Source organism: Oncorhynchus gorbuscha, linkage group LG02, assembly GCF_021184085.1.
Source record: "Oncorhynchus gorbuscha isolate QuinsamMale2020 ecotype Even-year linkage group LG02, OgorEven_v1.0, whole genome shotgun sequence".
In the NCBI taxonomy this organism is placed as follows: domain Eukaryota; kingdom Metazoa; phylum Chordata; class Actinopteri; order Salmoniformes; family Salmonidae; genus Oncorhynchus; species Oncorhynchus gorbuscha.
Window position 1 is genome coordinate 54,471,973 of NC_060174.1, and position 12,293 is coordinate 54,484,265.

Genomic DNA, 12,293 nt, shown 5'->3' on the forward strand with positions numbered 1-12,293 from the left:
GGTATAGTAGTATATGAATTTAGTTAACACCCATAAAACAGGGACACCTGTTTTGTTACTCCCCTCTTACCCTCAGAACAGCCTCAATTTGTCAGGGCTTGGACTGTACAAGGTGTCGAAAGCGTTCCACAGGTATGCCGGCTCATGTTTACTCCAACGCTTCCCACAGTTGTCAAGTTGGCTGGATGTCCGTAGGGTGGTGACCCATTGCTGATACACACGGGAAACCTGAGTGTGAAAAGCCCAGCAACATTGCAGTTCTTGACACTCAAACCAGTGTACACCTGGCATTTACATATTTTGTCTTGCCCATTCACCCTCTGTGTTTCATTCAGTCTCAAGGCTTAATCCTTTAACATTTACATTTAAATCATTTAGCAGACGCTCTTATCCAGAGCGACTTACAAATTGGTGCATTCACCTTATGACATCCAGTGGAACAGTCACTTTACAATAGTGCATCTAAATCTTAAAGGGGGGGATGAGAGGGAAAAAGTATGTATATCCCTTAAACTACTACTAGTTTGTTGTAGCAATCAATTGTCCCATTAACACATTAGCATCATTTCATACATCACCATATCAGTTCTCGCTCATTAGATAACACTAGGCTGGCCTCTTGCTAGTTGTCATTCAAGCGAGGAGCTGAAGCTCATTGGTTAGAACTTGAATTGCTACAGGGTCAGCCCACGTGGGGGAAAATGGCGTGGCACAGCGTTAAGAAAAGCTATGCCAGACAGAACACAGATTAACACATCATGGACCGATCCCTAGCGTCGTGGTGGTTCACCTGACTAGCGATTGCTCTTACCTCACCTGGCCCATATTCTTGATGTGAACTTTGATGCTGAAAGGGGCAGGAAAGAATTCCAGCTTAATCTCCAACCTGCCATGCTCGCCAAGTAGCCAGGTAGTAAGCCAGCCCTGTGGTGCCAGTGGATGTCAATTACAGCAGTTTTGTTCATTCTAATTATCTACCCTCCACTCAAGTGTGCATTTGTTCACTCTCCCTCACTCATGTAAAATCATTGGATTTGTGCAATCATGACCAGTCCATTCCTTTTCAGTCTGTGAGGGGGAGTGTTTGAGTACACACTTTGGGACTGCAGATGTGGTCCACTTACAACTCAAGTGTGAATGAGTTTAATGGTTTCAGTCAGATGTCAAGTTCAGTGCAATCAATCCGGTGTACGTGTTTTTAGGCTCTTTTTCTGTTGTAATAATGGGGAATTGTTTCATTCTGCAATTTCAGACCACACCATGTTGTCAGGTTCTCCGTTTAAAATGAATAGGAGCTAGTGCATAGATGCTACATACAGTGTAGATACACAGATCTGGACACAGATGCTGTGTAAACAATGGATATGAATGGTGAAATGATCAGGGGTTGGGAAGCTATAATTTAGCTACATGCTTCGGACAGAGAAGTGTAGGGCGGGAGATGCAACTGAAATTTTGTGGTTTGGGAGAGAGGACAGAGGAGGCTTGACATGAAGCACTGGGCATCTTGCTATGAAATGCATTATCTGAATTAGGCTCGCACAATTATACCTATGGAGTAGTGGCTTCCAAGAGTTGGTTTAACATTGGGCCAGAGCTAGCATTGGACGTTAGCTAGCTAACAAGCTTGCGTGTGCAGAGCAGCACCAGAATTCAAATAAAATTACCTTTTTTAATGCTTTTAAAATAACGGTTCTGTTCTGGAACAGGATAAATTACTTTCTTTCCCAGTTCTGATTGTGTTCCTCTACAAATGTTATTATTTTCAGTTCTGTCTCAGCCAGGTTTTCTGCATTGTATAATTGGGTATCAATGGATAATGAAAGACTTGTTCAAATAAATGATTGTTCCACTGTTAATGGACTGATTATGACCATGACCATCCCTGGTTGAGGGTTTGAAAGGAATGATGAGAAAAATAGTTAATGGAATAGAAACCAGTGACTGCCGAATTAAGATGAAAACCAAAATGATAGGTCTTGTTCATTGGGCACGAAGTTGAAGAAACTGTTCTCAAATGTTTGTCTCCCGCTTGTTTCCATTTCGTACCCTAATAAACATGAATTATTATGTCCCTCAAAGTCAAAAATCCAGAACCTCAGTGTTACTTACCTTTGGTGATCCTGGACCCGAGTGAGAAGCTGGTTCATCTGTAAGGACACACATACTATACTGTAAGTCTGGCTATAAGCATTTAAACAAATTTTAGTTACTGTAGAGGAAACCTGTACAAGTGTAGTCCATCGGAGCGATGGAGAGGAACATGGTGATACTGTAGAAGAATTCACCTGTTGTTCACCTGTTCAGTAGTACTATAGGTCACCTCTGGTGTACCCACTGCCTGGGACCTCACATTGTGTAAAAATAACAGTCCAAATTTCTACTTGGAGAAAAGACCAATCAAGAGATCTTTCAAATAAACTAAATCCACAATATGTTTGACCCCCTAAAATGTTTGATAGAAGAGAGAAGGAACTTACAGCAACCCTGAGCTGCCATTCCTTCTCCCTCTCCACACAAACCCTCCGCGGAGCGTTTCTCCAACGCATATGTACACAGACGCACAGTAGTTAGGTGTTTGCTTGTTAGTTGTAATGTTTTTTTTTAACAGTGAATGCACTGTAGAAATATAAATGTTATTATTTAATTATATTTCTATGGAAAGCACAGTCACGTGCTAAAACGGCCGACTCACAATCCTGTTTACGAGGGAGATGAGCTCCTCTTCCTCCGGATGAAGTGAGACTCAGAGACTGGAGCTCAGACAGGTCCTTCTCCTGACGCTTCCTGTGCATGTCCTGACCACCAGAAAGAAGAAACAGATTTCGTAATAAGAATTGCTTTGGTAAGACATGATATATTACACCATATCACCATATAGACTATTGTTTTTGGCGTCATTGACTTTCGGTACCTCTTGCTAAATATGACAGATGGCAGCTGAAGGCAAGAGCAAACTTGTCACAAACGGTGAGTTTTCTTACCATTGTTTGTGTGTGTTGGATGGTTCAACTCACATCAAAATACACTTTGTCACCATCAGCCATCTTTGGTGCAGAGAGGTTTTGCATGAACCTATGGAAATGAAAAATGTATGGAATATAATCTCAGTATGCACATTTCAGTAAACTTTAAATGTGATCCTTAATCACATAAAATGTGTCATCCGTCAGGGCAACAGAAAGAGCGGGCAACCCAGAAACAGATGTTTGGGCAGAGATGACTAAGCATGACCAACTGGTGTGACCTGGAAAGACTTGCCCTGAACAGAGTGAGATGGAGGATATTCAACAACCTATGCTCCTTTATAGGAGCCACGGTCTTAAGACTTTAATCAAGTAAGTCACATTGTCAAATTGAATCTTACGATTGTGGTAAATCAAAAACTTACTTTGGTTTAGGCTTAAATCCATCTGGAATTTTAAAATAAAAGTGACTCTTAGCTTGATGATATCATACAAAAGGTTAAGCATTATTATAATTGTGTATGTTAACTGGGATAGAAAAGTCCTTTAGTTTTACTGCATGGGGTCATAAAAGTATAATTATGTAAGAAAATATCCATTATATAGAGTTGCATATACACTAGCTCTCAAGAAGCAAAGGGGAGCATACCCAGCCCTAGGGTTCTCAATTGAAGGTATGAATAATAATATAATATATATATATGAATCACAGCTGGCTCCATGTGAACTACAATCCCGAACTGCCGTTTTAACGTTTAGAAATGTTAATAATCCTCGCTTGCTATACAGTTTTGCAAACCTTTGTAACGTAACTTTCCTATCAGCAAGAAATAATCTTTCAAATACACTTCTAGTACTCAGTTTAGCAAAGTTGCACATGGCTGTGCTCTCACACCCTCCAGCCGAAGTAGGCTACAACAAATCCTCTCACTTTGCGCTTGCATTTCCATTGGACCATTCTATTCCACATTTCTGCCCTGAAGCAGGTGTAACTCAAAACACAGCCGGGTGCAACTTCGCTAAACTGCGTACAGTAAGTGTATATTTAAAAAATATATTAAGGTTAAGTTCCAAATATTTCCCAACCCGTATCGGAAGCGAGGTGTATTAACGTTTAGAAAGATCATTTGGGTAGCGTTAGCCAGCTTCGGTGCATATTCAAGTTGGCTGGATGTCCTTAGTGTGGTAGACCATTCTTGACACAAGGGAAACTATTGGGTGTGAAAAACCCAGCAGCATTGCAGTTCTTGACACAACTGACACCTACTACCATACCCTGTTCAAATGCACTTAAAATATTTTCTCTTGCCCATTTCAGCATCTGAATGGCACACATACAATACACAATCCATGTCTCAGTTGTCTTAAGCCTTAAAAATACTTGTCTTCTCCCCTTCCTCTACACTGATTGAAGTGGATTTAATAAGTGACATCAATACGAGATCAGACTGACCAGGTGAAAGCTATGTCATGGAAAAAGCACGTGTCCTTAATGTTTTGAACACTCAGTGTATACACCAGCAGTCAGTTTTAAAAAACATGTTCTGTACTAGTCTAATTCATTATAATAATTTTATGAAAACCTAAATTTATCGACAGACTTTCAGACAAAGCCAAAATAAATCTTTACCTTCCTCCCTTCAAAAGTAGTGGCATGAAAACAAAATAAATATTTCATTAGTTTGATATAGCAGAAGATTTAAAAAAATGTTTTTTAAGAAACATGATACTCACTGCACTTCCTCCACTTCTGTGTCTGGCTTGTTTTATTTGAACCCTAAAATACAAAATACACCGTAATATGGCTCTAAGATGTTGGTCTACTAGCCCGACGGTCCAGTTCCTAAAACCATTCAATTCCATCCCCGGGAGTAACCCATACCGGATTCAAACACATGGAATAACAAACTATTATAGTCTAAACTACCATCATCACCTCCCACCATCACAGCACTTAATCTTCCTCTCGACATCTGAAGTATTTACTCTGGCTTGTTCACTTGCTCAGAGGACATTGTCAGTCTGATCAATTACTTAGCTGCTCTTAGAAGAACACTACCAGTCAACATTTTGGCCACACTTACTCATTCAAGGGTTTTTATTTATTCTTACGATTTTATACATTGCAGAATTCCGGTCTCTAGTTCATCAGGCTGCTGATTATCCCGTGCACCTGTCACCATCGTCAAACACACCTGACACTCACCTGGACTCCATCACCTCCTTGATTATTTCCCCTATATCTGTCACTCCCCTTGGGTGTTATTGACTCTGTTTTCATGTCGGTGCGTTGTTTGTGGTTCGTGTTAATTGTTTTATTTATTTATTTATTCAAATACTCACTCCCTGCACTTGCTTTCTGACTCTCAGCGCACTCTTTACAAGAATAATAGTGAAGACATCAAAACTATGAAATAACACATAGGGAATCATGAAGTAACCAAAAAAGTGTTAAACAAATCAAAATATGTTTTATATTTGAGATGACAGCTTTGCACACTCTTGGCATTCTCTCAACCAGCTTCATGAGTTAGTCACCTGGAATGCATTTCAATTAACAGGTGTGCCTTGAAAGTTCAACTGTGGAATTTCTTACCTTATTAATGCGTTTGAGCCAATCAGTTGTGTTGTGACAAGGTAGGGGTGGTATACAGAAGACCAAGTCCATTTTAATGCAAGAACAGCTCAAGTAAGAGAAGAGAAATGTCAGTCCATTACTTTAACACATGAAGGTCAGTCAATCTGAAAAATGTCAAGAACTTTTAAAGTTTCTTCAAGTACAGTCGCAAAAATGATCAAGCGCTATGATGTGGCTCTCATGAGGACCGTCACAGGAAAGGAAGATCGAGACTTATTGGGTTCATTAGAGTTACCAGCCTCAGAAATGGCAGCCCAATTAAATGCTTCACAGAGTTCAAGGAACAGACACATCTCAACATCAACTATTCAGAGGAGACTGCGTGAATCAGGCCGTCATGGTTGAATTGCTGCAAAGAAACTACTACTAAAGTACACCAATAAGAAGAAGAGACTTGCTTGGCCCAAGAAACACGGGCAATGGACATTAGACCGGTGGAAATCTGTCCTTTGGTCTAATGAGTCCAAATTTGAGATTTTTGATTCCAAACGCTGTGTCTTTTTGAGACGTAGAGAAGGTGAATGGATGATCTCCGCATGTGTGGTTCCCACCGTGAAGTATGGAGGAGGATGTGTGGGGGTGCTTTGCTGGTGACACTGCCTGTGATTTATTTAGAATTCAAGGCACACTTAACCAGCATGGCTCCCACAGCATTCTGCAGCGATAAGCCATCCCATCTGGTTGCGCTTAGTGGGACTATCATTTGTTTTTCAAAAGGACAATGACCCAACACACTTCCAGGCTGTGTAAGGGCTATTTGATCAAGAAGGATAGTGATGGAATACTGCATCAGATGACCTGGCCTCCACAATCACCTGACCTCAACCCAATTGAGATGGTTTGGGATAAGCAGCCAACAAGCATATTAAGTAATAGCCCTTACCCGAGCCCAAGGCGGAGAGGGAGAGACAGATACAGAGGCTGCAATTCATTAGGGTTCAGAATCCTAACAGGTTTGTTTGGCCAAAAAAAAGGGTATGTAGTGTGGCCCTTCCTGCTCATGTGACTGCATTGCCCTATGGTTGTTCAGATATTGTTCGAACCTTAAGACAATGGAACCCCAACATATCTGAAGGCATGCATACGTGCACGTACAGACACAGGGTTTCATTGACCTTCGCTTTTTGAGAACATCATTCATCCATTAAAACATTCACAAGCTATTGAATAAAAACACAACATCCAAAAACAAAACTATGACACATTCTTAGCTTTTTACATTTGTTTTATTGATGTAGCGGGGACAAGGAAAATCTTGAATCAAAACCTCTGAACAATGCAGTTCATTATAATAGACATTAGGACTTACTTTACTTACAATACTCTCCTTTACCTCAAGTTTAAAAGAAAAAGGAGCATTCACAGAGATTGATACCACGTCATACTCAGAATGCTAAAGTGAAACATCAATGAGTAAAGAACTGCATTTTAATTAGACGCCTAGTACAGTATTGTATTTTGGTATACATCAGTAAAATCAACTGTATATTTGCACTTGCAATACGGTGCAAATCTCAGCTAATGTTACTCTGTGGGAACATTTCCCATGGTGTTTCAAAATGATGCAAAGAATCCTTAAAAAAAATCAAATACAATGAATTACTTGAAAATGTGTAAACAAAAGAGGACATACTTAAGAATCCCCAGAACATTTGACATATTTGGTTTTGAAATGATAAGATGCGGTAATGAGGTCAATAGAAGTCGACCAAAACAATGGAAATGCCATGGAAACGCACAGGGGAAAGAAGCCACGGAGGAAAGATCCCGAATCTCTTTATTGTCCCCAGGAAAATGTGCCTACATTTAGGCTATTGTCTTTGAAACTATGCTGAGGTAAAAAATAAAAAATAATCAGAGTATAATGCTTGTATTGATGTCAACCCCAATACATATGTCATCCTCATCAATCAACTGCATTACAGTTAAAAACTACTGACTGCCACCACCGCTTTTTCTATGCTAGCTATGCTACCAGCTTTTACGAACGGGTGTTAGCATTTAGCAGTCACTTCTTCTAAACCTGGAAATGGACTACTTCTAAATGTTGTGCAGCATAGACAGCCAAATATATCCAACAATATATCCGACAGAGAGGGCTACCTCGCTTCTAGCTCTTACAAGCATTTTGCTACACCTGCAATAACATCTGCTAAACACGTGTACCTGACCAATCCAATTTGATTTGAGATTTGTTGAACGTGCGCCAATCCGGTGTCCTTCTTCTATCCCCCAATGGTCTATGTTCCATTGGCCTCTTTACGGCATCTATGCCTCCTCATTGTTTAAAACTTTCGTCTAAAAAAAACTAGTCTCTTTGGCTTATTTGTGAATATCTTTCATGGAACAATGAGATATGACTCCTGTCTCTTTGGGTGATTGTTAACTTCAGTCAAACAGTCACACCTTTCCTGGATAGTCCTTACTTTACCAATAGCCTTATTATACATTGAGACCTTTAAGCCCAACCAAGGAGTGATTAACCCTCTGATAATCTTGCTACAGTCCTGGGCATTATTTATCAAATGATTTTGAGGGGGTTAGTTTAGCAACCAGTGCTTATTGGGAAATAAGTTGTCGTTCATGGTTTATGTCACCTGGAGAGCAGAGCCATTCAATATACATGTATACGGTGTCCATATTAGGACAGCCTCCTCGTGACCATGTGGCAGTCCGAATATTGACATCCGTAAACATAAAATAAGTCAAGTATTTAGGGGCTTATCAGCCCAAACCCAGCTAAGCGGGACCAAAGTATCAGTCAACGAAAAGTATATTTGGGAGGAAAAAACAGCTGTGATGCCATAAAACTCATTTTGATATTTCCATAAATGGAATACAAAATGTGAACACATCTCAAAAAAGCTGTGATCGTGGATACTGCTAATTCATAACTAAAAACTAAAATACCCCGTTCGCCTGAATAATGTGAATATGCACTACAATGACACCATCACGTCACCATTACACTGTGAGCAAAGATATCGAAGTGATGAATGTGACAAACATCTATCCTGACATATAGGTAGTACATGTATATGATCAGACTGCCAGCTAATGTCAACCTTATGGAAGCTTTTCTTGAAAAATAGAACAAAATAAAAGTACAACAAAATTCAGTTCAGTATGGCTATTTGGATAGATACCTTATTCAATTCTTAGTGTATCTCTTCAGAAGACGCATTACATTTTGGATAACTTTGAAAACGTTTTTTTTTAAAGGTTTTTTATCTATTCTTTGAATTTCTTTTGTTGATCAAAGAAATTAAGTCGAGCCCAAAAGGGTGGGGGGATACAATATTTGTCATTACACTAACATAAATTATTTCCAAATGTCATTTTCACAGCATAAATTCTATGAGGATGTACAAGGGATTGTGCAAAGGCTGGAGGGGTTGGAACCATTTCAGGGATCAGACCGGAAAAGAATGACATCTTTCGATGAACAGAATCAGAACCAGGAATTAAAGTGATCTACAGTATACTGTTCTGGAACAGAAGCATTATTGTTCAAGCATGGGAACTGTTTAATAACGTTATTTTATACATTCTGGGGATTGTTTTCCAGTCCCACAAAAACAAAAAAACAAAGCACCTCTGCAAAGCCCACACTCAAAAACGTATTCCAGTGTGTGCCTGCCAGCTGAAAATCTTCACCGGTGTTTATGTGTGTGTAGGCTACATGCCCCACCCCCTCTGAAGCATAGGCTACTGTAGCCTACTGATGTTACAAGCGTGATTCAGAAATTAAGGAGAGAATTTTTTTAGTAGAGAAGAATGGATTAACTTTTTCATTGCTAGTTAAGGATACTATAGCACACACAAGCTTGTTATCTAGCTGAATAGCTCTAGTCCAACATTAAGCCAACTCTCGAAAGTTCAAAGACATTCAAAGTTCCTTCATAGAAGCCGCTCCTCCGTACCTATAATTCTGTGGGTCTAATTCAGAAAATGCATGTCATAACAAGATGCCCAGCACTTCAAGCCAAGCCTCCTCCTCCTCCACCATCTCTCCCCACCCGCAACATTTTAGTTGCATCTCTTGACCTACACTTGTCTGTCCAATGCATGTTAACAACTATATCTTGCCCACTCCATAGCATGCTGCTCTATCCGCAATGATTGGTGAAGTCAAATAGAAAAATAGATTTTAGAGGTTTAAAAAGGAACAGAAAGGAACGCTATATTTATTTTGGGGGGTTTCGAACAGGTTCAGAACTTGCTGGTCAGAACAGTGGAACGGAAAAAAAAAGAAAAATGTTTCTGTTCAGAACTGAACGATAATTTGGGTGCCAACCCCCGCAGGGCTGTTATGGAGATATTTTTGGTTATGAATACACAGAGTAGAGTCTTGTATTTCATCAGTTTGGGCTTCTTCCTCAGGGTTTATACTTTGGATCATTAGCGGCCCACACCTGCTGAGAGAGATAGGGAGGAAAATATCATTAGTCCTGAGGAAAAATTGCAAAAAGTCACAAACAAAGTCTCAAAAAGTGACAAAACGGTGCAAGGAAACAGAGAACAACCAGTACAGACAAACTCTTAAAAATGTCTCTTAAAAAGAATCACTAAGAATCACTAAAATAAGTATACTTCTACTTCTAAGTGAGTCATAGTTATTCAATTCTAACTCCCAGAGGTAAATATGTATCCACTCCTTCAGAATATGGCATAGCTTATCAAACGTTATTCGGTGTTAATAGAGACACTGACTGATTAACAAGTCATCTAATTTTAGAGCTGTTCATCAAAATATATATGTGTGTGTATGTATGCACGTACACACGTGTGCGTGAATGTGTTCAAGTACAGTGAAGTGTGTGTGTGTGTTTGTGTACAAGCATGCATGTGTGCGCAAGTGAGTTAGTGTATGTGTGTGTGTGTGTGTGCGCGTGTGTGTGCAGTTGTGTATATCAGACCCAGTAGGCGCTACCTTTGTTGACACATATTCTGAGGCCCCTACAGTGACACTAGTTTTAGTGATTGATAGCTCAAACAATGTAATTTGCCCTTCAGTTCATTCTCAGTGGGCTATTTCAGCTGAAGATCTGGGAAGGTTGCATGGGTTGGGGCGCTAGATAAGGTGACACCCAAGCGAGTGCGGACAGCTTTTCCTTCCCCCAGGGTCTGACTCTGACAGTGGGTGTTTGAGGGATATCCCCAGTTTGGCTTAGACTGGGCTGAGGGTGCTACTAATGATACAGTATATACCGTATTGGGGGAACTATAAAAGTAGCACAGTAGTGAGAAAGGTAATTGGGCAGAAACGTGTACTGTATAATCAATATAACTTGTTACCCATAGGAATCATATCTCTTTGATGTGTCAGCATCTACTGTTGCTAGTCTCACTCAACAGCCACTGAGATTACACCGTAAGCAACTACAATTGACCCCGTAAGAGTATAAGCCTTGACAACATTACGGTTGCGTGTAAAAGCCGAGTGAGGGAGGCTACTTTACAGCTCAAACGGCTGGTAATCCTCCACAGCCCTATGGGCATAATGCAACAGTAGTGTGACAATAGCAGCTGCACTGTGGCATGCGTGGCATCATGCCGACGGTATGCACAGTATTCGTCAGGTCCAGGTGGCGAGGGGTGACCTACGCAGGGCAGCGGAGGCATCCCACTATATAGGGAATAGGATTCCATTTGGGATGCCTCCGCTGCCCTGCGTTGTTTAACCCCCACGCTACCTAGACCATTTGGGACACAGGACATGACAGGTTCCTTGCACAGAGAAATAAGGTCAGTGGGAACGGGCCCTTTAAATATAGAACAATAATGCAATGAGGCATAGGAACATGCCCAATATGTCCGTCCAAAGGATTTGATTTACGGTGGCCAGCGAACTCGGGCAGAGTGGAGGACAGACGTAGGAGTTATGGACACGGCTCCATTGGGGGATGTAAATCAATTCAAGGCTTGTGTGGGTGGGTGTCCTTCATGAGAGGAAAACGTCTCCGTAGCCTCAGCTTCTTTCGTTCTGTGACGATGTCACTCACAACAGGTTCGGAAAAAGCACGCGTGCACACGTTCACATCATGGTGAGAAAACTCACTTACCATTTGTGACAGATTTGTTCTTGCCTCCAACTGTCACCTGTTAACAGAAAACAAGGGGACACAAAGTTACTAAACCGTCTAATCTTTGCCAGTGAAATGACTATTTCAAGGTGAATCATGTTTTACCAAGGGGCAATCATTATTACTTATTCAAACGTCATATACTTCAGGGTCATGCATTTTAATATGCTAAACTGACACACAAGGAGTGTACTCAGGAATGAGAGTGAAGAAAGTGTGACAACGATGTATCAGCAAACCAGAATTGAACATGACTAGGAAACGTTATCCTAGAGTACTAAAATTCCGACAGAAGAACATCCTTTGTTAACATTCCTGGAACTATTTGAGAACATTCCCAATGTCAAACCAGTTGGAGAACATTCCTGGGAACATTTACTGTAAAGGTGCAGCTGACCCATTATGTGTCATGGCGTTGGTGACGTAGAATACATAGGGGTATAATCACAGCAGGTTAAGATAACTCAGCTGTTTTGCCATTGTTTGGTGTGACAAACAGGTCTGGGATCAGGCTAAAGACTAAGTACCTGGTGGTGTAACGTGCAAAACTTTGCTTTTGCTCAATACCTCTTCTGCTTATCGAGGTTTAAAGGTGCAGTCAAT

The 12,293-nt window shown here is 40.6% G+C and overlaps 1 protein-coding gene across 6 annotated transcripts in view; it reads right to left on the reverse strand.

Moving 5' to 3' along the window:
- Positions 1 to 6,811: 6,811 nt before the first annotated feature.
- Positions 6,812 to 12,293, reverse strand: part of LOC124004433 (non-muscle caldesmon-like) — a 62,730-nt gene continuing 57,248 nt past the window's right edge. For 5 of the 6 annotated variants that reach the window (XM_046313245.1, XM_046313250.1, XM_046313246.1 and 2 more), the window contains 2 exons: positions 11,670 to 11,706; positions 6,812 to 10,022 (listed from right to left, as the gene is read on the reverse strand). In XM_046313245.1, the coding sequence (XP_046169201.1) occupies positions 10,006 to 10,022; positions 11,670 to 11,706 (54 nt within the window). In that variant the 3' untranslated portion in view covers positions 6,812 to 10,005. The remainder of the gene's footprint in view (positions 10,023 to 11,669; positions 11,707 to 12,293) is intronic. The other variant, XM_046313249.1, reaches the window with a different exon arrangement.